At 41.5% G+C, this 27,069-nt stretch overlaps 1 protein-coding gene across 9 annotated transcripts in view; it reads left to right on the top strand.

Annotated features, from left to right (window-relative positions):
* The first annotated feature begins 7,096 nt into the window (after positions 1-7,096).
* The window catches only part of EXOC6 (exocyst complex component 6), a 178,581-nt gene continuing 158,608 nt past the window's right edge, over positions 7,097-27,069 (top strand). For 4 of the 9 annotated variants that reach the window (XM_067552863.1, XM_067552865.1, XM_067552864.1 and 1 more), the window contains exon 1: positions 7,097-7,269. In XM_067552863.1, coding sequence (XP_067408964.1) covers positions 7,148-7,269 — 122 coding nt within the window. In that variant the 5' untranslated portion in view covers positions 7,097-7,147. Of the gene's footprint in view, positions 7,270-7,301; positions 7,627-10,496; positions 10,580-27,069 lie in introns of those variants that run through there. The other 5 variants (XM_067552868.1, XM_067552867.1, XM_067552866.1 and 2 more) reach the window with 3 other exon arrangements.

Genomic DNA, 27,069 nt, shown 5'->3' with positions numbered 1-27,069 from the left:
ATTCCTTTGACCCCCTCCTACTTTGGAGAGGTCGAAGGAGCAGAAGAGACAGCATAGCTCTAGACATGCAATGTTAAATAATGTATTGATCTGAAATTCCCAACATAAAATAAAAAGTCTCTGCATAATGTTTGCATCATACAATTTTTAGCTTCCACCAATGTTCATTTTTTATTCTCTAGGAACTAATTCCTTGAACTGCTTGTATTCTGACAAGTGATAAAAAGCATGTGGGTTGCATAAGTAGAAATAATCATTTCATGCATGACAAAGAATAATACAGTATCTCCTGCAAACCCTTATCATGGCAAGGTACTGTTGGAAATCAAAGTTATGATTCATTTCCAGCAAACTGCGGTGAATGATATACCTCTCTCACACTCCAGGGGACTTCTAACCAATATATAAAAGGTTATCTGTATAGTTCATACAGGTTTAATATTAAACATATTAGTTTGTCTAAAACGTGTTAATCTCAAAAGTACTGGATTGCAGAGATCAAAGTGTTACAAATACATAACCAACACATCATATCATGGAAGTGTTTGCTTTGTAATTAAATCCTATTCTTTATATAATTTCCGGTTTTGTTTTTCAAAATATGTTGTTATTTTTGCAAACTCAAATAACATATAGATCACTGACAAGTGTGAAAGATGTGTGGCTAAGCAGCTTGCTTTTAACAGTTAGCTATTGACTGGCTCCTCTGTTTAAAATCTTCTAATCACTCCCATTCAACTTAATGGAAGTTTTCTGTGCAAAATGGCTGCACAAAGAAGCCAAGAACATTAAGGAAAATGCTCTCTGTCTATGGGGTTGTCCTCACTGCATTGTTAGCTTGAGTTAGTACACTTGAGGTACTCCAGTTGAGTGAGACTGACCACACTGGCAAGGCTAACTCAAGCCATCCTGGAGTTACTGTGTGCACACATCATGCTGACTGAAATGAAGGCACTTGCTTTCTGGGACCACATCCCACTGTTCTCAGTGCTGCAGTATTCGGAGCTGCTCCTACCAACTGCTATATTTAATCTGTTCTGGTTATGTGGGCAGAAGTGGTGTCCACCTGGCTGCTCATTACAGTACGCAACTTCCGCTTGTGTTCCCTGTCTGTATTCTGGTAGAAAGCCATGGACGCCACTCTGAATGATTAGTGGGATCCATGGCTTTTCTCAGCCCAGCTCCTGGTCCCCCTGTCTGATTTACAAGGCCAGAACTGGCCTTTGTGAGGCCATAGGTACCAGCTCCAGAGGGCCCAAATCTTTTTACTTTACCCAGCTCCTGGTCCCCCTGCCCAGCTGGGAGTGGCAGGGATGGCTGGTGTGTTCTGTATCAGTGTTCCTGCATAGGAAACTTTAACTGACTGTGCATTTATTGTGACAGTGATACTGAAATAAAATGATGGTGGTTAAATAGCTCCCCCCACCTTGTGCAATCAAAACACTCACAAAAACAAAGGGATTAAACAAAGAAATATTCTATTCAAAGTCAATAACACTATCAGTGCAGCTGTTTTGAGCATTTAACACTGGAACAGTGAACAGTGAACATAAGAGTGGCCATAGTGGGTCAGACCAATGGTCCATCTAGTCCAGTACCCTGTCTTCCAACAGTAGCCAATGCCAAGTGCTTCAGAGGGAAAGAATGGAACAGGTAATCATCAAGTGATCCATACCCTGTTGTCCATTCCCAGCTTCTGGCAAACAGAGGCTAGCTAGGGACACTTCAGAGCATGGTTTTGCATTCCTACCCATCCTGTCTAATAGCCACTATCCTCCATGAACTTATCTAATTCTTTTTTGAATCCTGTTATAGTCTTGACCTTCACAACATCCTCTGGCAAAGAGTTCCACAGGTTGTGCATTGTGTGAAGAAATAATTTATTTTGTTTGTTTTAAACCTGCTACCTATTAATTTCATTTAGTGACCCTCTAGTTCTTGAGTAATGAGAAGGAGGAAATAACACTCCTTAATTACTTTCTCCACACTAGTCATGATTTTATAGACCTCTTTCATATTCCCCTTTAGTCATCTCTTTTTCCAAGATGAAACGTCCCAGTCTTATTAACCTCTCCTCAGATGGAAGCTTTTCCATACTCCTAATCATTTTTGTTGCTCTTTTCTGTACCTTTTCCAGTACCATTATATCTTTTTTGAGATGGGGTGACCAGATCTGCACGCAGTATTTAATAGCATGGATTTATAAAGAAGCAATATGATATTTTCTGTCTTATCTATCTCTTTCCTAATGATTCCCAACATTCTGTTAGCTTTTTTTTACTGCTGCGGCACATTGAGTGGATATTTTCAGAGAACTATCCACAGTGACTCCAAGATCTCTTTCTTGACTGGTAACAGCTAATTAGACCCCATCATTTTATATGGATAGTTGGGATTATGTTTTCCCATGTGCATTACTTTGCATTTATCAACACTGAATTTCATCTGCCATTTTGTTGCTCAGTCACCCAGTTTGGGGAGATCCCTTTGTAACTCTTCGCAGGCTGCTTTGGACTTCACTATTTTGAGTAGTTTTGTATCATCTGCAAATTTTGCCACCTCACAATTTACCCCTTTTCCCAGATAATTTATGAATATGTTGAACAGTACTGGTCCCAGTATGGTAACCTGCGGGACACCACTATTTACCTCTCTCCATCGTGAAAACTGACCATTTATTCCTACCCTTTTTCCTATCTTTTAACCAGTTACTGAGAGAAGCTTCCCTCTTATCCCATGACAGCTTAATTTGCTTAAGAGCAATCCTGCTGCTTTAAATAATTAACATTGAAACAGTGGGTAACTATAGCAGTCCTGCTGCCTACAGCATGTGTGATATGCCCAAGGGGCAAAGTGCCATGTCACACATATGTGAAGTGCACATGGTCAGGTATCTGCCATCGCTCCACCCGCCCGACACAGGGATGGAGTGTTGAGGGTAAACCTGACCCTGGACTGGTAACCCCCCTACCCAGAGCTTGCTAGCTGCAGCTCATTGTATTGTGCAAGAGAATTCATAGCTTCAGGATGAGGCTGGATATGAACTAGGGCTGGGTTGTTCTGGTACCTCCTGGCCATAATGCCTGGCCATTTAGTGCTGGGTCTCCTCATGCTGCTGCTGGCAGTCTTGCCCTTGCATGGCATGGCCATGGGTGACGTATTTGACTACCATGCACTCCTCCCTCCCCCACATATTCTCAGCTGCCTTTCAACCCCTCTTCCTGGCCCAGCAGTTGAAGCCCAGCCCTGCATTTCTAAGAGACTTTTGCAGTTCCATAGCCTTTACACCAAAAAAGGCTTTGCACTGGACCTCTCTCCTGGGATAGTAGTATCTTTAAAAATTTGGACTGCCTCTTTAGATGCTGACATGCTAGTGTCAGGGTGAAGGAAAGCACACTGCTATATACGTACCTCATAACCGCTTGTACCTAACCCCGATTCTGCATTCGCAGGCATTTGTAAGCTTGTACGAATGCCTGCTTTCCTTACGTGCAGCAGTGTGCTTTACAATAAAGCTCAGTTAAAATATCAATTTTCCCCCCAAATCTTGGAATCCAACTTGGATGCACATGTATGCTGTGGGGTGGGGGACACTGGAGTCTGGGGGACAGGTGCAGAAATGGCAATTGTCACACCCAGCAGGGCATATAGGGCATCACTACAGGATGCCCAGGGGTGTGGAGGGAGTGTATGGAGGTGAATGGAAATTAGACACAGCAGGAGCTGAAGCCTGCCCTCTGGGTGCTGGGGAGGGGGGATGGGCTTGGGGTCAGGGGTAATGGTGGTTCCATGACAGACCACAGATACAGCAGGACCTGAAGTCCATTCTTTGGCCCCAGGGTGGGATTGAGAAGATGGCAGGCTGTGGAAGAAGAAGGTGGAAATGGCAGTTTCTATGCCCAGCAGGGAAGCTACAATGAGCATTTGCCTGCCCTCCATCACCCAACATTGCCCAGTACAAATTAGTCCTGTACAGGTAGCGATGGGCCTTTTATGCCATTTCCCTCCAAACATTAAGATCATAACGTACTGAGTCCGCACCTCCCTGAGGCAATGCTGTTTCCTCTTTTGCTTCCACCCTGGCCCTCTCCTCCCTGACCTATTTCCCCATCACCTTCCCAGCGTCCTGGGTAAAGGCAGAATGGTTGTGGCTCCCAGTGGTGAGTGTCAGCTTTGCCTCACCTGAAACCATTGTGTTTGGTGACAGCCCTGGCTCTGTGTTCTCCACAGCTGGTCACTCATAGAGCTGTCCAGGGTATAGGTGGGCTCCATACGAGGGGTGCTGGAGGGAACAGGTCCAATTGCTTATAGTATAGTGAACCCACTGGAGTTTCTGTAGAAATGGAGTTCTGGTCTTTTGTCCAGCCATACAGTGTCTTCAGGGATTTGGCTCTCAGTGCTGGAACAAGATCAGTCTGGTGAATCCCTTCCTAAGGCTGTTGGGATGGTATGTTGGCATAACCCTACTGATTGGAGATCTTGGACCAAAATCATAAGTTCTGCTGGCAGCACACCACAGCTGAACAGCTTGGTATCAGCCTCAGACCAGCTGGCCACACAGTGGGAAGGTTTTCCCCCACTCACCACCTGAATGAACTAGTGCACTAACAGAGCTAGAACAAATGCTACAGGTGCACAGAGCTGCATACATGGCAAGGTCTGACTGCAGAAGTGGGGTATGTATAATGGGAGGAGCTAACTTCTGGTCAGAAGGCAAGAGAGCAACAAATAACCCATGTGGGAATTTTGCAAAGGCATTGAGGGATTCCCAGCACTTGAGTGGATAGTAAGTCGAGTTCCCACTGCATTACTAGCTCAAGCTTCAACCCCATGCCCCCGATGGGCCAGCTACATTGAACTTAAAGCACCATTTAACTCGAGATAGGGATTTTTGTGTGTAGATGTGAGTCAGGTTAGTGGCAACACTTGAGTTATACCTTGAACTAACAATGCAGTGACGACAAGCCCTATAACTTTACCATCCAAATGTTTGTGATGATCAGATATTTTCCAAATGTATCAGTCATTGGTTTATATGTACAACTAAGAACATCAAGTGAAACCATCTCAAAACAGAAGTAGGAGAAAAAGCTACAAAAATAATCAGAGCACCAACTCTCTTTGTTTCTCTATGCATACCCTAACACAGAGTGGGCTAGCACTGGCAATGTACATAGTGCTCTCAACTCACATTTCAGTCAGTGGGCTTGAAGGCACATGGTACTTTCTAGGATTGGGCCCAGTAGCCTCTATACTTCTGTTAAAAATAAACCTACTGCCCCAATTCTGGAGTAGTACCTTAGGCTGTAAGTAGCCCCATTAATTTCAGGTACTAAACACAGCCCAGATAGTTGTCTAACAAGCAAGAGTTAATTTGTTCATTAGGTGGTAAGGATGTACTAAACCCAGTGAATCCATTAATCAATAGTAGGTGTGCTTATCTTCCAAGAATAGCCAATAACATAGCTATGAGGATAAGATGGAGAAACCCTTATAAAAATTAACCACATTGATTTCTGGATACAGTCCTACTAGAGAAGTGGCTGGATTTAATGGAAGTTAGAGTCCTGTGGTTTCATTTATTACATCTTTTGACCTTGAATCAGAAATGTAGTATAAGTGGACACCCCAGAACATGTAGGTATGACTCAAGCCACTAACTAATCATTTTAATAACTTCTGTAATAATTAAACTAACTTTTTAATGTTCTCAATTATTTTAAAAGTTAATATCTAATCTCCCTTCTTGTGCAAGATTAGAACTGTTAGTCAAACCATCCTTTCATCTGCATTTGTGTGACATCCAGTGGCTGGATGAGTCAATCACAAGTGTGTATTCACTGTTAATGATCCAAAAGATGAATTCCAAACACTACTTGCTACACAATAGCGAGCTCCTGAAATATTTATCACAGAGCAGTTAACTTTTATTTAAAGAATAAAAATAAGTAGAGAAGAAACTTGTGCACGAGACTAGTTGCCTGAAAGCAACACAGGCTTTATAATAAAGACTGCAGCTAAACTTTTGGGATCTCTGATGCATGTATCAGCTTTGCTAACAGATCCTATCAATCAGGGCTCAGTCCTACTCTTACTGAAGTAACGATAACACTCACGTTAATTTCAGCAAGAGCAGCATTGGGATCTAAATCAAGTTTTTATTTAAGGCTCTGAGTGAGTTACCAAAATAGGAAAGCTATAAAAAGCCTGCCCTTTCCACACAACACTGCCTGATAGTATTAGGCTTCTAGTCATTTGTTTCTCAATGAATTTGGCACGCCATTTTCAAGTTTGATACAACTGGATGAGATTGAGATTCTTTGAGGACGTTGTACCAAATATTTTCCCTGCTGTAGTCTAATGGTCAGACAATGATTTGAAATCAGGGGTGCTCCATCCACAGGTTTTCAGTGCAGGACTGGGGCCTGCATAATTAATTGGTGTGAAGTTTGTTTATAGCACAAAGGGACACTATCAGTTTAAAAACCACATTTCTATTTGAACATTGTTTACCAATTACTTACTGTACAGATGACACTTAAAATTACTAAAACTGAAAGAGATTAAAGCATAAACATTTTCTCTGCTTTTTTTTAGTGTACTTTGTACATTTCACAGCCCTTTTCCATAACAGTTTTCTGCTTGTGTGGGTCTTTCACAAAGCAACAGGGAAAAGACAAATGTTTGGAAAATAGGAAAATGTGATTTCAAACCCACAAAAATGGACAGAGGGACTCAGGTAGGTGTCCTGTCTGAAACTACTGGTAAATCATGTTTTGAAGATAACTAAATTTCAAGTTTTTGGTGTCCCTTTTCATCTATAATACTTATCACGAGTGAAATGTTTTAAAGGTGTTAATCTACTCACTATTTGGACAACAAATTTTCCCTTAAAATAAATAAATAAGTACATCTTCAAGAAAATACATTAATAAAGTGGGTACTGTGTAATAGGCACATGTTACTAGAGGAGACAGGAAAACAGCAGCTGTGCAGCATTCTTGGACACAAAGTCCTCAGGAATCACGAGGTCAGATCAGGGTCTGTTTTTTCACTGCTGGTTTTGCTGACTAGAAAATCATTCTGGTAATGATAATAAACGGAATAAAAGTCCTCCTCTAAAGTTAGAACGGTTTCATGCTCCGCAATGGCTAGAAAAAGTAAACTAAACTTGCTGGAGTTTTATTCAGAAGAAAACAAAGATCAAATATATGCAAATGTCTTTGCTGAGATTGAGTCCTTTGAGCTGCCTCTTGGAACCAGTTTAAGGTAGGCATCATTTATATCATATTGTATTCCTATTGTATACAATGGATTTATTTTATTCTTTGGCTGTTGTTTCCCTCACTCCCAGGTACTGGAGACCTAATCCTGCACACACTGAAATTCATAGGAAAATTTCCTTTGAATTCAATGGTAATAGGATTGGGCCCTAAAGGAACAATCAAAGGCCTCTACTCAACCCCTTCTCACCAGGACAAGGGGTTTCTTTACACACTTACTGCAAGAGCTCCATGAAGAAATTACTTTTATTAATGAAAACAGGAAACAATCACTGTTTTTCATGATGGAATGCTTCTAATTTACCATCAGCCAATGCCATCAGCTACATGCTTGAAAAGACAGGTGAATGACTTTTAATTCAGCTATTTTAGACAGACATTACCCTTGTTTATTATTAAAGTGCATCTATGCGCAGTTAAGTTTTATTTAGTGAAATTCCTAAGTATGCTTGACAAATTTAGAAATAATGCATTTACAGTTTATAGCATTTTCATGGACATGAAGCTTACATATTAAAGATGGTATGTTCTGCTTTATTGTTGGTGTCTGCAGCAGAGTGTTAAAAATAACTTTTCTGGTATTGTGGGTATCAGTTTGCACTAAAGATCAGACTAAAAAAAGAAACCATAATATCTTCATTTAGAAATAAATTTAATTTTTCCTGAAACTTGCATCTATCACCCTACTCTGTAAATAACTTTGGTGATGGAAAAAAGGCATGTGGAAAGAATTTTACTATATTTCAATGATTTCTACAGGGACATAACATAGCAAAGGTAGCTAAACCTGTTAAAGGTTTCCCCCTATGAGTTATCTCCCTCCTGCATCACTGCCCGACCTGTATTTTGTAGGAGCTTGTCTACATTTAGAAAAATTCCCTGTTGCTGTCAAATGGATGTCACCAATAGGCTCAGCTGAACCAACGCTTGTACATGATTTAGTTGCAAGTGTAGACAACATCCAAACCATGTTCAGTTCTCTTTCATTAACTGTGGCCTAGTACTTGATGGTGGTTTAATTACAGTTACAGAAATGGTGCTGAATACAACTGAAGCTAATGCGTGTTCTGGCCTGGTTCAGCAGCACCCAGTGCTGATAACTGTTGTTAGCAAAGGGCAGCTTTTCTAGTCTAGGAAAAACCATAAATGGGAAAGCCACTTTTAAGGACCAAATTTTCAAAAGTTGGCTTCTATTTATGTACAGATAACTTTGTCCAGAAAGCACATGTAAAAAATCCAGGTTTTGCCCATGGACCTTGGCAATTTTTGGTCCCAAAACCCAAAAGTATAATCAAAATAGAAAACAAGTATAGCAGCTCCAAGTTCTTTGCAAAAATGTTGATCCTGATGTATTTGAGCCCAAAAGCAGTGGAAAAACACATATCGGGTACACAGATCCAATTAAATCTTGCAAAGTTTTATCCCCAATCTGCCAAATTCTCTAGGTGAAATAAAGAAAAAATGAAGCAGTTTTCAGTGAAAATAAATAATAATTAATAATAATGCACCAAAGAAATCTAGACCTAGAAAACTGACCCAGCAGCACCACAAAAAACCACCATGCAACACCTGGATCTTAGATCCAGCTTATTTTGTTTTCATCCCAAATACAAAATTTCTACCAGCTAAAGAGAGAAGTACTGCTAGCTGCTCTAATTCCACTGCACAATGCTGACTTTGTTGCATCCTCGTTCAATAGTACCACAAAGACACATGATCCTACCATTTTTGGCCGTGACCCTCCAACTTGCATTGTCAAAATAGAAAATGCATGTTTTTATTCCTGCTTGAACAGAAAAATCCAGGTTCCAACAGATCCTGCTGCAAAAACAGCACAAAACCACATATAGGTCTAGCAAATTTTGGCCACAAGTCTCTAAAACTCCACACTAGCACTTAACAAAAATCTAAATATAGGTCTGGATCCAACAAGTTCTAGCCCATTCTTTCACCCATCTCCAAAGTTATAATGGCTTCTCTAAAACACAATTAATTTGAACACAGATTTCTTGGATTTTGAAAAGATAGCTACAGTTGCTGTCTGTTTAGAATGGAAGAAGGCCTGGGGATCTAGATGAAAAATGGATCTTGATGGATTCTGGTCCATATTTTGATTTTTTAAGTGCTCATGTTCCAGAGTGCAACCTGGGACCATGTTGAAAAGGATCTAGGAGCAGCTAGAAGTGATGGCTATTTCTGTAATAGAATTTAGAGATGAGTAGCAAAAAAACCCAAACCTGTTGAATTGGGCAACACCTGGGTGTTTGCAGCACCTGTACACAAGGATGCATCAGGGTCTAGAATTGGTGCAATGGGAGTGGCCACACTTAATCTTTATTCAGGCCATGGAATTTGTGAGATGGGGGTCAAATTGAGCAGAATCCATGTGCTGGACAGGTGTTTTTGCAGGTTTGCATGCTGGGATGTGTCAAGGTCCAGAATTTTTGGAGCAATAAGAGCTGCTAGACTGGTTCTCAATTTAGGCATGAGAATTTGGAGCTGTGGGCCAAAATTTGGCTAGATCCAGGTGCTGGTTCCTGGTTTTTGACGAACTCCTACTCCAAAATGTGCCAAGTCTGGATGTTATGTTATAATTTATTATTATCTAGTGTGTGCGGGAAGAGTGGCTAGACTTTACATTTGGGAGCTACCAGCCACAGAACAGCAGTCTTGTGCGATCTAGGCAGACTCCCTCCATCCCAAGCCTTTAACTCTGGACTCCTCTCCCCAGTTTTGCCTCTGTCCAGTCTTTCCCTGCCCAATCCGTCCAGCAGCCCTAGCTCATTCTCGCTGAATCCCTGCTCTCTCCTCCACCTCCCGCCTTCCCAGCACCGCGATCCCCCCTTCTGTCCCCCCACCACCCTCTCAGCTCAGACTCAGGGTGCCCTGCGCACGTCTCCCTGCTCCCCTAGCACCAGGGCCCCTCGGTACCCCCCAGCAGCCCAACCTGCCCGTCCTCCTTCTCCCGCAGCAGCCCGGGTGCGGAGCGGGTGAGCGTGGGCTGAGCGCCGCTGGCGCCCCCGAGCTGCACTGGCGGCCAGGGCGCCCGGGAGCCCAGCCTGCTCTGCAGCTTTCGGGGTGGGGGAGCGGCGCACGGGGGCCCGATCCTCGGCCTGCAGCGGCTGCAGCTGCAGCGCCGCCTTCCCCTCAGGGCCCCTCCCCAGCGCGTCCCGCAGCGGCGCCGCCGCCTGGTTGCCTCCCCTCGCACCCAAGATGGCGGAGAATCTCCCTGAGCATGAGCGGATCCTGCAGGAGATCGAAAGCACGGACACGGCCTGCGTGGGGCCCACTCTGCGGTGAGGGGCCGGGGCCGGGGCCGGGCCGGGAGGAGGGGAGGCTGCAAGCTGCAAGGGGCCGCTCGCCCGCCCGGCGAGACCCAGGGGCTGGGCAGGGCCCCCGCGCTGACAGCTCCGCCCCAGAGACACCGACTCCCCGGCAAATGCTCTGCGGGGCTCAGCCTGCCGCCCGGCCGCGGGGCTCCAGCCTTTTGGGGGTTCGCCCCCGCTGAGCCCAGGGGCTCCCTGGGGAAGGCCTCAGCCTCCTTGCCCGCCCCTCTGTGGCTCTACCACAAAGCCCCCCTCCCTGCGGGGGCCCGGCTCGCCCACTTCCCCCCAGCGCCTGGCGGGGCTTTTCTCGGATCGCTGCACCCCGGCCAGTCTGGACGGCCTCCGGCCTGGGAGGCGGAGGGCGGCCACCAGCGTGGAGCATTCCCGGTTGTCCCCTGTTCCCGGGGCCTGGCAGGGAGTCGCGGCAGCTGTCCGAGGGAAGCCCCTGTGGAAGGCGCTGGCGAGCGCGGGGACTCCAGCGCGTTCAGGACTAGCTGGAGCAGCTGGTTATTGTGCCAGCACGGGACAGGCACCCTTGGAGGGGATGGGCACTGCCCGCCTCAGAGACACCGTGCCAGAGCTGGGCCCCATGCGCTTTCCATGACCTGCAGCATCAGCCTGGCTCAGTTTTTCTCCTGTGGGGAGAAAGGACTGGCTTGTCACAGTCCCCACTACTGACCAGGGCAGAGTTGTTGCTGGTGGAGAAGGTGATCCCGATTTGTCTAAAGTTAACATGTTCTGTATGGGAGGAAGGGCACCAGCAGGCTGTAGTTTGGGGCTTGTTTGTGTGTTTGTATTTGGGAGCTGTCAAAGGCGGTGGGTGTGGCTGGCTGCTGGTTTCCTCATTGGCTTTGGGATTCGGGATGCTCCCTTTGAAGTGGTATCCGCCTCTCCACCCCATTTCAGATCTCAGCCTTTATCATCATCGCTGGATCTGTGGGTCGACAAGTGGTCACAGGGTAAAACCCTAAACGTGGTGAAACCTGTCCTGGGTGCTTGATGGATTAAGGAGCAGCATACTGGCATTTAAGATTGAAGTTAGTTTCCCCACTATGAAACTAGTCATTAATCTCCTCTAACTTCACCCAAGTGAAACTGATTCCCCTGAAATATTGCCACATCTCATGCCTTGGTGTATTTTTTCCCTCCTAGTCTGATACCATTCAGAAAAGGTTTAACTCATCATGACTTCAAATTTATTTTTCCAGCTGTCATATCTCCAAAATGGTTCAGCCTGTTTTGTTTTGTTGGTCTTGTTGAGGAGAAATGTGTTAAGCACTTTTGTGGAGGGGGGAACAGACTAGGCTTTGTTGCACCTGCTTGTCTGATGGGGTGATAGAAAGGGTGCCACACAGATGAACAGGTATTCAGGGGAGGGAATATCAGGATATGGAGAGGATGGGGACAACGACAAGGAGGGACACGTCCTGGCTTGGCCTGGAGCTGTACTTCCTGATCTCTGAATGGGGGGGGATACAAGAGAGCTAGAAGGAAAGGGAGCATAGAAGAGGGCAGGAGACTGGTCAAATTATATATGGGGTGAGTATGAGGCTACAGATGATCTGTGGTGGAAGACATATGGAATATGTGTGCAGGGAACTGAGGAGGCATAGAAGAACATGTGCAGGGGAGCAGGGTGAAACATGGAGGTGAGTGGGTGGTGGTGGGTGAGAGAGAAAAGTGCATTAAGGGATGCCGGGAAGTGGAGGGCTTGGAAAGGAAGAGAGGAGTAGATGGTCTTGGCTGAGGTGCACAGGGGACCTGTGGGAGGCTCAGATAACTGTTGGATCAGAATGGGGCATGGAAGCGGGGATGGAGAGAACTGGGGACAGAGAAAGGAAGGTGCAGAGGATCAAGGAGAGCCATAGAGGGGATAAGGAAAGTTGAATCTCTTATCCATGTTAAATGCCTAATATTTTCAAGATATAAACTTTCAAATGCTTGAAGTTTTCTCTGTGGGTAAAAGATCTCTCACCTTTCTCAATGCATATTCTATGGGATTTGCTCAAGTCTTCAGAAGGAGAGCTTTGTTTTGGGTAGGTCTCATAAGTTCTGTAGGAGGAGAACATCCTTGTACACTGGCCTAATTTTAAACTTGTGCTGATTCACAAACAAAAACTGCAAAACAACAGTTAAGTTTGAAATAATAATAATGATGCCTACCTTTTATATGGCACTTTTTCATCAGTAGATCTGACAGTACTTTACAAAGAAAAGTATCAATTATCCCAGTTTTACAAATGAGGAAATGTTTCAAAGGCATTCAGCCAATACCAAAAGGCATCACACTCCCTTTGCAAAAATGTACACTTTTTAAAAACAAATCTAAATTTAAAATTCAGGAAATGAATAGTTAAGGGATCTAGCTGGTTCCCAACTGCTGTTTTTTAATGCATCATTCATTATTATCCACACAACTTACATTGGACCAATCTTACCTTCACTCACTAAAATGATTTGATCTAGATTTCAAACCAGATAGATGTTTGGTAATATTTGGGTATTACAATTTTTACTTGAATTTTAAATAAATTGTTAAATAGCCTCAGTTCTGCCTCAAAGCCTCAGGCCGCTGGTGGTAAAGGCCTTTGGATTTAGAGGCAGAGGCATTCATCTCATAGATTAGTAACTGGTTTAAAGATAGGAAACAAATGATAGGAATAAATGGTTAGTTTTCACAATGGAGAGAATAGTGGGGTCCCCCTAGGATCTGTACTGGGACCTGTGTGGTTCAACATTATTCATTAATGATCTGGAAAAGGGGGTGAACAGTGAAATGGTAAAGTGTGCATATGACACAAAGTTATTCAAGTTGAGTCCAAAGCAGACTGCGAGGATTTACAGAGGGATCTCATACAACTGGGTGACAAAATGGCGGACAAAATTCAACATTGATAAGTGCAAAGTAATGCACATTGGAAAAATAATCTTAACTATAAATATGCATATAAATATGCAATGGAGGGACGTGTTCTAAATTAGCTGTTACTTCTCAAGAAAGATCTTGGAATCATCATGGATAGTTCTCTCAATGCTTAGCAGTGATTAAAAAGGCTAATGGTATGTTAGGAACTATTTGGAAATGAATAGAAATTAAGACAAGTAAATATTATATTGCCACTATCTAAATCCATGGTGCACCCATACCTTGAATAGTGTGTCCAGTTCTGGTTGCCCCATCTCAAAAAGAATATAGTGGAACTGGAAAAGGTTCAGAGAAGGGCAACAACGATGATAAAGGGTATGAAATGACTTCCATACAAGGAGAGACTAAAAAGAATAGGGCTGCTCATCTTAGAAAAGAGATGTCTAAGGGGAGAGATGATAGAGATCTATGAAATCATGAATTGTGTGGAAAAACTCAACAAGTTTATTTACCCTTTCACACAATACAAAAAACATAGGTCACTCAATGAAATTAATAGGCAGCAGATTTAATACAAAAAAGAGGAAGTACTTTTTTCACACAACTAACCTGTGGAATTCATTGCCATGGGATGTTGTGATGGCCAGAAGTATAACTGGGTTCAAAAAAGAATTGGATAGGTTCATGGAGGATAGGTCCATCAACAGCTATTAGCCAAGATGGTCAGGGATGCAACCCAGTACTCTGGGTGATCCAAAGCCTTTGACTACTAGAAGTCAGGAGTGGAAGCCAAGGGTGGATCACACCATAATTGCCCTGTTCTGTACACTCCTCCTTAGGCTGTGGTATGGGCCACTGTTGGAGACAGCATAATGGGCAAGAACGACCATGGCCTGAGCCTGTATGGCTGTTCTTATGTTCTCTTTTATTAAAGAAAGAACAAAGCTAAACATAAAATAAAACATGAGATAATAAAAATAAGAGAATAAAAATGTGAACTCCTCTATCTCAATAGCCCAAAACAGACCAAGCTGGATGTAGAGTGCCTTTCGACACTCATACCAGTAACAATATTTCATTTTAATTTTCTGGCAACAAGGAGACCACAGGCCTGATATTAGGGCAACCACATTTTGTCATTGGTTATCCACATCTGACATCATATCTGCCTATAGATGTGATCAGAAAAAAAAATTCCCAGCCTGATGGAATGTATACCAACGCAGTGCAGTCATCCTAAGTCTAGTGACAGACAGCGCCAATGCCTATGCTGCTGCTCACTAGACATTCTGTTAAGGCCACAGATATGTGTAGCTAGCTAATGCGTAGAACTAATAAACCATACTCTGAAGGAGTTTTAAATCTGCATAATCTTTGAGCATCCTACTCATATTCTAAAGGTGTTTTTATACAGGCTATGTACTTTCCTTTGAGCAATCCTCTTGAAAGAGTACAGGAATATCTGTGTCTACTAAGATATGATCACTTGGAGTCTTTTTTTCAGGCATAATGTCTATTGACTACAGTAGGCATTTTGGCTCAGTAAAATCAGGTTCTCACTCTCCATGTCTGCTCCCTTGTACTGGATAGAATATCTTTTCTTTGGAACCTCCATTGCTGAATGAAGGAGACAGGATTCCCTGCCAGTACTATTGCTACTCCTGCTTCTTGAATTCTGTACTGTACTGATGTTTTACTGGTGTGGGTGTGACTTATTCCCTCTGTGGATATCAGCTTTCTTACAGAACCTACATATTACTGAAAGGTTCTTAGCTAATTACCCTGTGTCTCTAGTCCTATTATTTCTCACTTGTCACCCATTTTCATTTTTAAGTTGTACAGTAGTGCTATGCTCTAATCCCAAAGATCTGTTCAGCCAAACTGTTAGAAAAATCGGCATTGTGCACACGTGATTCTTCCTTACAGCAGAGCAGCTTTGATCTGTTTTACCAGTGGAAAGAAGCCTTAAAGTCTGCTTAGCAAGCCTTAGGAAGATCACCACAGTGTAGTGGGCCCTCAAATAGCATATAATCAGTATAATGGCTACTACATCATCCCTGCTCCCCATAGTCAGTGCAAGTAATGTGACTAGAAGAAAGAGGACATGTCAGTGGTGTCCCTGCATCTAGTGATCTCCAGCTGCTGTAATACCCCTTTGGTTTGTTGGCACAAGTTGAAGCAGCCTAGAATCTACCAGAATTTGCTCTAACTTGCACAAAGGAACCAGATTGCTGCAGGGTGGCCTCAAGATCAAGGGAGCAGAGGTTGCTTAAAACTGCCTTTGCACTGTCTTTCCTAACTTGTGATGAGCACTCCTTAGCTCCAGCTGAGGATCAGCACCACAGTGTTCATGTCAATTTTATTGATCGACCAATTCTACTGTATAGAAATTATCTGAACCTTATAGATTTTTCAAAGGACATAGCATCTCCTTGTCAAAACATCATCATCTCTATAAAATGTCCGTGACCAGTCCCTCTTTAATGGCATATTGTGAAACTGTAAGTACAATGTGTTGACAAAAGGCAGGACAATTTATGGACTTCAGTAAGATAATTTGCACTTACAGTAATATTGTAGAATTCATGTGTACTTCAAATTAAGATGACATCCACCCAGAATGATTCACCTGTATTAAATTATTGCCTCTTCAGCCAGTACCTGGTTTGCTCTCTTCCCACAACAACCAGTCTTAGGAAGACTTTGAGATTGGAGAGGGGAAGAAAAGAAGCTTTGTCTCCCTTCTAGTCGACAGAGGCTGCAGATCTCAGAGAGCTATTAACAAGAGGCTGCTATCAAAGATCCTAGCCCAAGGAGGATCCAAAGAGAGCACCCTGGAAAGGACTCAATACCCTCCATTTTCCCAGGTGCTGGGAGTAGGAGTAGGCTTCTCACCAGGACAATGTCCCAAACCTCACTGGTACCCTACCGTTACTTTTTGTGTTGACTACTAAGTTTAGTCTTCTGATTAGTTGGTGTAACAAAGATAGAGCTAAATAAGATTCAGTTAGGAGTCTTTTGTTTTGTTAAGTGCTCACTAGAGCTGAAATCATCTACTGTGGGACAGTGCTCCTGTCCAGTTTCAGCACTGAGGTTCACCTGCTAAGAGCTGGCAATCGCTGAGAGATGAAATCATTGAGAGCTGAGAATCAGCGAACTGGGTGGAAACTCAAGAGACCAACCCGCAGAGGTCATAATGGAGAAGCATGTGGTAGCAGAAGGTGATGGTGTGCAAAAGGTGACGGTGTGCAGCGGAGTGGCTGGCAAAGCGCAACTAGCGGAGCGGCTAGCGGATTGGCCCATGGAGCAACGAGCGGCCAGCAGGGCAGCTGGCGGAGCAGCCAGTAGAGTAGCTGGCAGGACAGCCAGTAGGGCAGCAAGCGGCCGGCAAGGCAGCTGGAACATAGCGGCTGGACAGCAGAGTGAGCAAGGTGCCTTCTTTTCCTCTCCCCCACAACCAGCTTGAGAGGTGAACTCTGCAGCTGCACCTCTAGATTCTGGGTCTGCCTTGACTAAGGACAGCAGCTTTGAGTGGAGTGCTGTGGACCGAGGGGCATATTAAAGGAACTTCCTGTTGCTGGACTTAAGAATCTGAGGCAAAAGGAGACTGCCCATCGTACTCTGGGGTGGGTGTTTTGTTCATTGTTTTATATGTGTGAATCCTGCTTGCAGAGTTTTCCCAAATTAATGCCGGGTTACTTTTCTCCTTTTTATTAAAAGTCTCTTTTCTACACTCAATCTCTGTGCTTGTGAGAGGGGAAGTATTGCCTGTAGCGGTGCCCAAGGGATGGTGTGTAATTGTCCCAGGTTATTGGGCGGGGGCTCAAGCCAGTTTTGTGTTGTGTTGTTGAAAAGAACCCCTAGATATTGAATCGGCCCTTGTTGCTGCTGACTCTGACTGGCAAAAGGGTTACATTACAACAACAAACCCAAAACAAACAGCAAAAACTCAAGCATAACACAAGACATTGTCAAGATAGTCTTCTTTCACACTGGTGTGCTTCACTGGGTTTCCCATTTATTTTGGCCAACATCTCGGTAGCAGATACACTCTCTTTAGAAGCCCACAACCTGGAAACTGAATGCCCCTTATGAACTTGCCTTGTACACATTCTCCCCAAAAGGATGTTGGCTTAAAGACGACTTGTAAAGGGTTTTTTTAAAATTGTGCTTTTGTCCTTTTTAAAAAAAGAATTCTGTAAAGAGGGACTGAAAGTTTTTTGTTTTTTTTTTCTTTTTAAATTAAAGTATTTTTCTGTTCGTTTTTATACCTTAGAAGTATTAGGAATTCAGAGTCTGGTCTCCTTGGTCTTGGGAGGACCACTGGGAGGCACAGGAGATGTTTATTCAGAGCCTTAACACTAAGGGAGAGGGTGAGGATGATGGAATTTTAACAAATATTTCTATTAATCAAAATTTTAATTAGTCCATTTAAATTAAATAGGTGTTAAGAAAACAAAGTTTTTACATACCTTTGCAAACCTTTTCCAACTTGATCTACACACAAAGTTGCAGCTGTTTAAATAAAGGTATGTTTTTAAATCAAGTTACATTGGTTTAACTTGTATCGATAAATTTACAGATGCAAGCTAAACCAATTAAGCTAACCAATTAACCCCACACAGGGTTTTAAAAAAAGATTTCAGTTACACAGGTGCAATGTCTCTGTTTACAGAGAGGCCTTACACAAGCCTTAGTAGTTCAATGTTCATTCTTTTGTGATAACCACTATTTCACTAGCTTCCTGCTCATCCAACCTAGACAGGACCTAATGCCTATCTATGGGAAGACCACTATGCCTGTGTGAAGTCACTTGCAGGATCGGGGCCTTATATTGTTTAATGTCTTTTACATACATTGTATCCCGAAACATTTTACTCCAGTTCAATTTGATATTATCTGTTGCCATTACAAATAGTGCAAATGTTGCCACTCTGTTAGAAGGCCAAAACACTGGGCTGTCATACAAGACATTAAATAGGTGTTAAAAATGGAATAGTTTAAAGTGTGGTTCCATGCAGTCCACTTAATACTCCCCAAAATAATTTTTTTGTAAAGGAAGTGTAATAAAACATTAAAATACCCTATAAAATATGGAAACGAACAGTTAGGAATCTAGCTGGTTTCCACCTGCCATATAGTCATCTTCATCCCCTGCCATCCCACTTTATTTGCATTACTCGCTCAACCCTTTTCTTTTCTTTTGTAATGTAGTTGAAATACATTATTGGATGTTACTTTTATAGATTATACACATAACAAAGATTGCAGAAAAAATACAATCCCAGTGTACCCGAAATCATGTTAGAGCTCTGAAATTTTTGCAACAGTGTAATGAGTTGGTGGATTAGAAGGATATTTTTATGAACATGGAATGACTGGTATATGCAATCTGGTGATTAAATGGTGTGGTGGGATTATGCAAGTGTACATAAGACTTGCAAGTTTGTATTTTTGATCTATATTATATAGCAATTAGCAGATGTAGATTGTTGTGTGGAGAACCATGTTGCATTTTATGTTAGTATTATAGTTTATTTGAAGTGGGTCTCTTGATTTGGGTATGGGATTTTATAATTTCCTTTTAATTTGACATTTTAAACTTTGCATACCAATTTGCAAATCTAATCCTTTACTAATGCTGCCTTCTGTTGCTGTAAGTGCCCACTGTGATTGTGTCCACATATGTTTTGTTCCTAGTCCACCTTCAAGCCAGTTTCTAGTAGGCTGAAGGAGCTATAAAAGTATCTTATACCTGGGCTCTGAACTTGTGTTTCTGTCAAGTTCTGGTGTGTGCTTTGATGCAGATACATGCATCAACTTGTTTTGATTACATTAATTGTGGTATACTCATGTTTTGCCACCTCAGTATTACAGGATGAGAATAATATTTCCACTGAGAACAGTATACCCTTAAAGACAGGTGGCTTGGTCATTAGTGCATGTATATGTTTAACAATGCTTTTGTCGTTTGTTGTGAATTTGATGCTATTTAAATTGAGAGGTAGCCACTCAGATAAGGCACCTCCTATCTGTATAAAGTATAAAGATTTACATAGTAAATCGATATTTTTTTTTTATCACTAGGCCACTGAGTAGAGTCAAAGCACTGAAACCATCAGAATAGCGTGCATAGTGGTCTGGTGAATCTGGAAATAATATGTTCAGTGGTAGCTTCAAGCATGCATGTCCAATTTTTTTCTGCGCTGTACCTCTAAAGAATCAGAAATGTTTGCCTCTTCAAATTTGCCATCTGTAGTGATAAATTTTCAGGTGTATGGGCCAGGATTGACTTTCATTGCTGTAAGTTTCAGCATAGCACTTTTCTAGCTTTTTCAAAGTCTCAAATTTTTATGCTTAATTGCATTTTTATTGTATTTCTTGTTGCAAGAGAGACTTCAGTCACAATGCTGATTAAGTCTATCATGAAATGTGTCCACAGATTAAACTATGTTGATCTCCTTAAGAGTGCCCGTAGCTTGGGCTACGTCAGCGTCTGACTTATTCCTTCCAATATTTTCAATGTGGTGATAGCCAAATTACAATTTTGGATCACCACCTTTAGAACTCTGACCAGCAACCCAGGAACATGGTGGATACTTCTGAAATATCTCATTGTAATGTCAAAGTCATCAGCAAGAGCTCAAAGTTGTTGTCATGCTTTGGGCTTCAATAGTATTATCTGAAAATGTCTTTCAAAACACATTCAAACTTCTAAGGAAATAGGGATAAACTGTTTATAGATCCAGAATAGGAAGCTCAATTTGTGGTTGATGCAGTGCACAACATCATTGAGGAGTATCTTATCTAAAGTTGGCCTGCACATCATTTGAACAACTCATTCACTGTTGCATCATCTACATTTATACAAGCCAGTTTTGATTTGAACCCTTCTTCACTCTTTTGTTCCTAGTGCTGATTATATTTACTGTATGACACCATCAGCTGTTCCAGGTTATGGGTCTACTATGACCAAAGAGAATACACAGTTTCCCATCCTGCACAAATCTTATGTGCTCTGACACTTGCTCAACTACAGATAGTGAATCCACTATTCAGCAAAGTAGTAAGTGTAGCTTTCTCTGTGTGTTTCTGAGACATTTATCTAAGAGACTGTAATTACCTCTATGCTTTCACTGTGTGAATGTCAACTTAATTTGGTCCAAGGTAAGGCTATTTTTGACCTGCAAGTTAGAGTATTTCACAATCTCTAAAACGGAAATCATGTCCAGTGACTTAAGTGCTACTAAACAAGGTTGCAAACTGTTGAATCTCTTCATGTTGCATTTTATGGAGCAGTGTACTAATAGGAGATTCTTTTGGGCAAAAAGACACATTTTCTTCTTCCATGCTTTTCACCTGGGGAACAGGGCATTCCATATAAATAGGGAATTACTTCTGAAGGATTTATACCCATCTGATGATGAACTTGGAGAAGTTGGGGTGTTGTTTGAAGGCCAGAAGTGGAGCTTCAGGAAAGATTTCTTTCTGGATGGGGTCCCCATCGAGTATGGGTTGTAGTTTGATGATACCCCATATGTATTCCAGTGAGGGATGGGAGGTGACAACTAGAGGTGAGCAGTCAGAGAGTTTTTATTTCTGTATTGAAGCAGTTTCTCTCAGGGTATTTGGGTTGCCCGTTCCATGATGCGATCTACTTCTCTGGTGTAGCGTCTTGTTCAGTTAAGGCAGTTTTAAGTGTGATAAGGTATATATCTCGGACTTTCTCCTCAGAGCATATTCTATGGTATCTGAGTGCCTGGCTGTAGATAAAAGATTTCTTGGTGTGTTGGGGTGGTAACTGGATCTATGAAGGTAGGTGGTGGTGATCTGTGGATTTCTTGTATATGGTTGCTTATAGGGCTCCATTGTTTGAAACTGATTGTGGTGTCCAGGAAGTTGATGCTAGTGTGGGAGTGTTTCAGAGAGATTATAATGGCTAGTGGTGGTTGTTGAAGTTGTAATGAAAATCTATAAGGGAGTTTAAGCTGTCTGTCCAGAGGATGAAAATATCATTGATGTATCTCAAGTATATCATTGGTATTGTGATGCATCACTACGGGGTATGTGTGTGTGTAACTAAAATATGGATTAACTCTTTAAAGCCATCTAGAAGTGTAAACTTTTATTTGTATACAAAGCAAGTACTCCTGATATTGAAGGTGATTTGGATTGTATTACGTGGAACTAACTGGTAGAAGATGTTGCCTTATGAAATTTACTTTCTAATTTTACTATTTGTGATCTCAGAATCTTCCCAGCTACCTCCATTATGTGCACATACGTATTCAAAACAGGGGACAAACTTTGTTCTTGGTTACCTGCATGTAGCTACTGCTGAAGTTAGGGGGAGTGCCACAGGAGCAGAATTCTTTCTAGTGTCTTATGTGCATCAATACAGCAGGAAATCAAAAAAGTAGTGCAGTGCTTGTTTTTCAATCTCGTTTCATACATCACTAAGTAGCACAAAAGCTTAGCAGGAAGAGACATCTCCTTGGTCAGCAATGTAAAAACAGGAAGGAGGAAGTCTATTGCAAATCTGGGTTTACTGATTATCAGTTGGTTTCACTACAGAGGATGTCCATTAACAGCCAGCAGCGTGATACATTGCTTATCCAGAATGAACAATGTCTGCTGTAGTGTCACTACTTCAGAATATTGACCCTGGTTATAGGAAGTAATGTTAACTAACAAACTGTACTCAGCCCTTTCCTGCTCATAGAAACAGGATACTATTAGTGAGAACAATTCACAGAAATTGCACATACAGGAAAACGAGGCAAGAAAAGCATAACGGCTAAGCTAAAAGTAATAAAATAGTGTTTGTGAGTTGGCCTTAGCTTGAGATCTACATTGTTCTGGCGTATAATGTGATCTTTTAAATAGAATGGTGACATGTATTTATAAACAGGGATGGCAGAATTGGGCCCTTAGGTAGTGTGTGGCAGTAGAAAGTCTGGTTAGGTATTAAGAAATGTGCTTATTAGAATAACTTTTGTTGAATTACAGGAAACAGCTGGACATTATTTTATAAAGCATTTTAAGGGTGTATGCAGCAAACTACATAAAATTACTTAATGGAAAAAATAATACAAAGTTTGCAATGTATGTAAACACAGAATATCTTTGTATATTATAGGACAAAGGAAATTGCAGTGTTTCCTGTAAAATGTGTTTAAATTTAATGTGTGATATAGTATCACATTAGTGACACTACAGTTGTGTTTGAGAAGGCATTTCCATTCTAAGACTCTGATCCTGCATTGTGACTGCAGTGGGGCTCTGTGTGGGCAGATTATTGTACCTGCACTGAGCCCCACTGAAGTCACAGTACAAGACTAGGGCCTAAATGGCTTTATTTTATAGCTTACACAAAATGAAATTTAGCTTTTTCTCAATCAAACGAGAAGCTGTGTACGTGTCTGTAGTTAATACAAAGCTATTTGGCCATTTTTTATTATATGCGTATAGGGGTGTAGAGAATCCTGAAGAGCCGCTGTAGCTTTCATGCAAAATTGCTTCACACCAGGAGAAGTTAATGACACTAGAAAATACCATATTGAACATGCACAGCGTGCTAAATAAGTGTTCACTTTTTAAAATTTCACTTTGAAAATGACTGTAAAAATGTCACTGTGGAGTTCCTTGTTTGTCTGTTACTTTTGTATCAAAAGAGATCAGTATGAGGTTTTAAAAAGTGTTTTTTCCCTAACTTTCAGCCTTGAAACTCAATTTGAGGAGCTTCAAGCACTTTGGAAGACAGAATTAGAATTCAAAATGACTTTGACAAAGTGGGAGATTGGTCTGAATTCAACAAGATAAAAATCAATAAAGACAAGTGCAAAGTTCTTCACTTAGGAAGGAAAAATCAAATGTACAGCTACAAAATGGGGAATAACTAGCTATGCAGTAGTACTGCTGAAAAGGATGGGAGGGTTCTAGTTGATCACAAATTGAATGTAAGTCAACAGTGTGATGCAGCTGCAAAAAAGGCTAATATCATTCTACGGTGTGTTAACAGGAGTGTTGTATGTAAGATATGGGAGGTAATTGTCCCATTGTAGTTGACACTGGTGAGGCCTCAACTGGAGTACTGCGTCCAGTTCTGGGCGCCACACTTGGGAAAGATGTGGACAAATTGGTAAAGAGTCCAGAGGAGAGCAACAAAAATGGTAAAAGATTTGAAACCTTGACCTGTGGGGAAAGGTTAGGAAAAACTGGGAATCATTTCGTCTTGAGAAAAGAAGACTGACGGGGACCTGATAACAGTCTTCAAATATGTTAAGGGCTGTTATAAAGAAGACTGTGGTCACTTGATCTCCATGTCCACTGAAGATAGAACAAGAAGTAATGGGCTTAATCTGCAGCAAAGGAGATTGAGGTTAGATATTTGAAAAAACTTCCTATCTATAGCGATTATTAAAATCTGGAATAGGCTTTCAGACGTGGTTGTGGAATCCCCATCACTGGAGGCTTTTAAAATCAGGTTGGATAAACACCTGTCAGGAATGATCTATGTTTACTTAGTCCTGTCACAGTGCAGGGGGCTGTAGTCTTGGACTTGATGACTTCTTGAGGTCCCTTCCAGCCCTACATTTCTATGATTCTGTGAAAGTCAAGTCACACATCCCCTACAGTAATAAAGGTTCTACAGTCCAAATGATCTTTTCTTTTACATATGCACAATCCCATCATCTTCAAAGTGTTCAGATGTATGTGATCCCCATTATCTTCACTGTGTTTACATAGATGTAACTGATTGGTACTTAGTAAATGATTGTCGGTGCACTAGAAGGAATATGTGTATGCAAGTTTTTGAGTTGCTTCATGGATCTTGTGTAATCAGGAAATGAAAGTCCTCTATGGCAATGCAACCAGTGGGTTTGAAATCTGCAGACCTTCTTGGGGACAGAGGGAAGCGTGGTGGAAGGCAGAGCATTACTAGTGGAAAGGTATTACCCTGCTGGCTTCCTGTGCTGCTCTGCTGAAGATGTAACTGACCCCACCGGCAGTTTATGGATTCTGACTTCATTGTGATCATCTAGTCTGACCTCCTATATCACACAGACCATAGAACTTCCCCAAAACAATTCCTAGAGCAGAGCTTTTACAAAGACATCCCATCTTGATTTAAAAATTGTCAGTGATGGAAAATCCACCATGATACTTTGTAAATTGTTCCAATGATATATTACTCTCACCATTCAAAACTTATGCCATATTTCCTGTATAAATTTGTGTAGCTTCCACTTCTGGTCATTGGATCGTATTATACCTTTCTCTGCTAGATTGAATAGCCCATTATTAAATATTTGCTTCCCATGTAGGTACTTACAGACTGTAATCAAATCACTCCTTAGCCATCTCTTTATTATGAGAAATTGAGCTTCCTGAGTCTATCATTATAAGGCAGGTTTTCTAATCATTTAGTTATTCTCGTGGCTCTTCACTGAACTCTCTCTGATTTGTCAACATCCCTCTTGAATTGCGGACAACGGAAATGAACACAGTATTCCAACAGCGGTTGCACCAGTGCTAAATACAGAGGTAAAATAACCTCTCTACTCCTACTCAAGATTCCCCTGTTCATGCATCCCAAGATCGCATTAGCTCTTTTGACCACAGCATCACACTGAGAGCTCATGTTCAGCTGATTATCCATCATCGACCCTCAAATCTTTTTCAGAGCCCCAGCTTCCCAGGACTGAGTCCCTTTTTTCCCTGTAAGTATGGCCTATGTTCTTTGTTCCCAGATGTATACATTTACATTTAGCCATATTAAAACCATATTGTTTGCTTGTGCCCAATTTACCAGGTGATCTAGATTGCTCTGAATTAGTGTTCTCTCCTTATCATTATTCACCATTCCCCCAATTTTTGTGTCATCTGCAAATTTTGTCAGTGATGATTTTGTGTTTAATAGCATAGGGCCAAGAACTGCAGGACCACCCTGGAAACAGACTCACTCAATGATGATTCCCCATTTACAGTTACATTTTGAGATCTATCAGTTAGTTTTCAATCCATTTAATGTGTGCCATGTTACTTTTATATTTGATCTGTTTTTTGTAATCAAGATGTCATGTGGTATCAAATTAAATGCCTTACTGAAGTCTAAATATATTATCTTCACACTATTATCTTTATCAGTCAAACTAGTAATCGCATCAGAAAAAGATATCAAGTTAGCTTGACAGGATCTCTTTTTCCATAAACCCATCTTTATTTGCATTCATTACATTACCCTCCTTTAATTCCTCTTCTGCCTCAGCCAAGCCTCTTGCAAAATTTCCCCCAGTATTTTAGGTTCTTTTTCCAGTTCCTCAATAGCAGCATCTCAGAGTTCCTCCCCCATCTCCCTAAAATTGCCTTTGGAGGGCAAGATGTTGGATATAGAAATCTTGTTGTTTGTACAAGGAGAGTCCTAGCAGCTGCAAATTTCTCTTTCCTCCCTGTTGCTTCTGCTTTGTTCATGATATTATCATAGCAGCACCAACACTCTGCCTCAAACTGGGTAGTAATGGAAGGGTCTGGAAATCAAGGAATTCAACCTAAAATGAATACCTGTTAAAAACCAAAGTCATAAACAAAAATTGACCATCGTTGGTCAGAGTTAGACACTACTAGCGCAACTCATTTGACTTGTGATGTGTTCAGGTTTCAGATTTACTCTCAGTAGTACTGTGTTCCAGTGAGTACTATTACAATTCTGTCCGTGGGCACAACCAAGCTGATGCTTGCTTGCTTTTTCTCACACTCTATCCTAAATCATGTAAATGCTAATGCTTAGATCCTTAGAAAGGAAGCAATTCTGTCTAAAAACATAACATTCCACAGACTCCTAAGTGTTTCTTTTTGTGAATGTGAGATATTATTAAAAATCAGACCAATTGCTCATTTATCAATCTTAAAAGGAAGAGTGGATTGAAATACTTTTATAGTAAAGATTTACTATACATTATTCTGTTTGGAGAGGTTATAATTTGTTTATGCTTTATCTAATAGGCTTGTCTTGGCAATTATTTTTCACTGGCTTTTAATCATTTAATTTCAGCTGGGAAGTTGGTCTCTCGTCTGAATGTTCTGGTTTAGCTGAAAGTCTGAAGTTTCTTCCTTGGTTGATTTTTATCTTTTTTAAATCAATGCCTTTTTGCCTGCAGTCTTCCTTCTAGATTGTGAGACTGGTTAGATGCCTCAGTCTCTCCACTCCTGTGACAGGCTTCTTAGTATGACCTTAACACCCAAAGGTAAATTTACCAGAGACAGAAATAAAGTTGTCCTATGCATTGGCTATAATCTGTTTTTCTGTTCCTCCTTTGATTCACAGTAGTGGGCAGTAGATACTTTTCCATTGATCTTTCCTCTCTGCGCCTAGCTGATTTCCAGGGTCTCTTCAGATCTCATAACATCGTTTTCTTTGGCCTAACTAAGACTTCTAATCTTCTTTTGCTTTAATAACATTCTAATCTTTTTGCCTCCCACTTTTCATTCTTTCTGAAATTTAGTAATTTTAAGAATTATGTACCCACTATATTCACAGATACTACATGTTGCTATATTGTAATCTAAATATATTATGTATGGTTACACTCTA

Source organism: Emydura macquarii, unplaced genomic scaffold, assembly GCF_026122565.2.
Source record: "Emydura macquarii macquarii isolate MOO-44397 ecotype Brisbane River unplaced genomic scaffold, CSIRO-AGI_Emac_v2 contig_1390, whole genome shotgun sequence".
NCBI classification, from domain to species: Eukaryota; Metazoa; Chordata; order Testudines; family Chelidae; genus Emydura; species Emydura macquarii.
The sequence above is the reverse complement of the archived record's forward strand: the minus strand, read 5'-3'. Positions and strand labels throughout refer to the sequence as shown.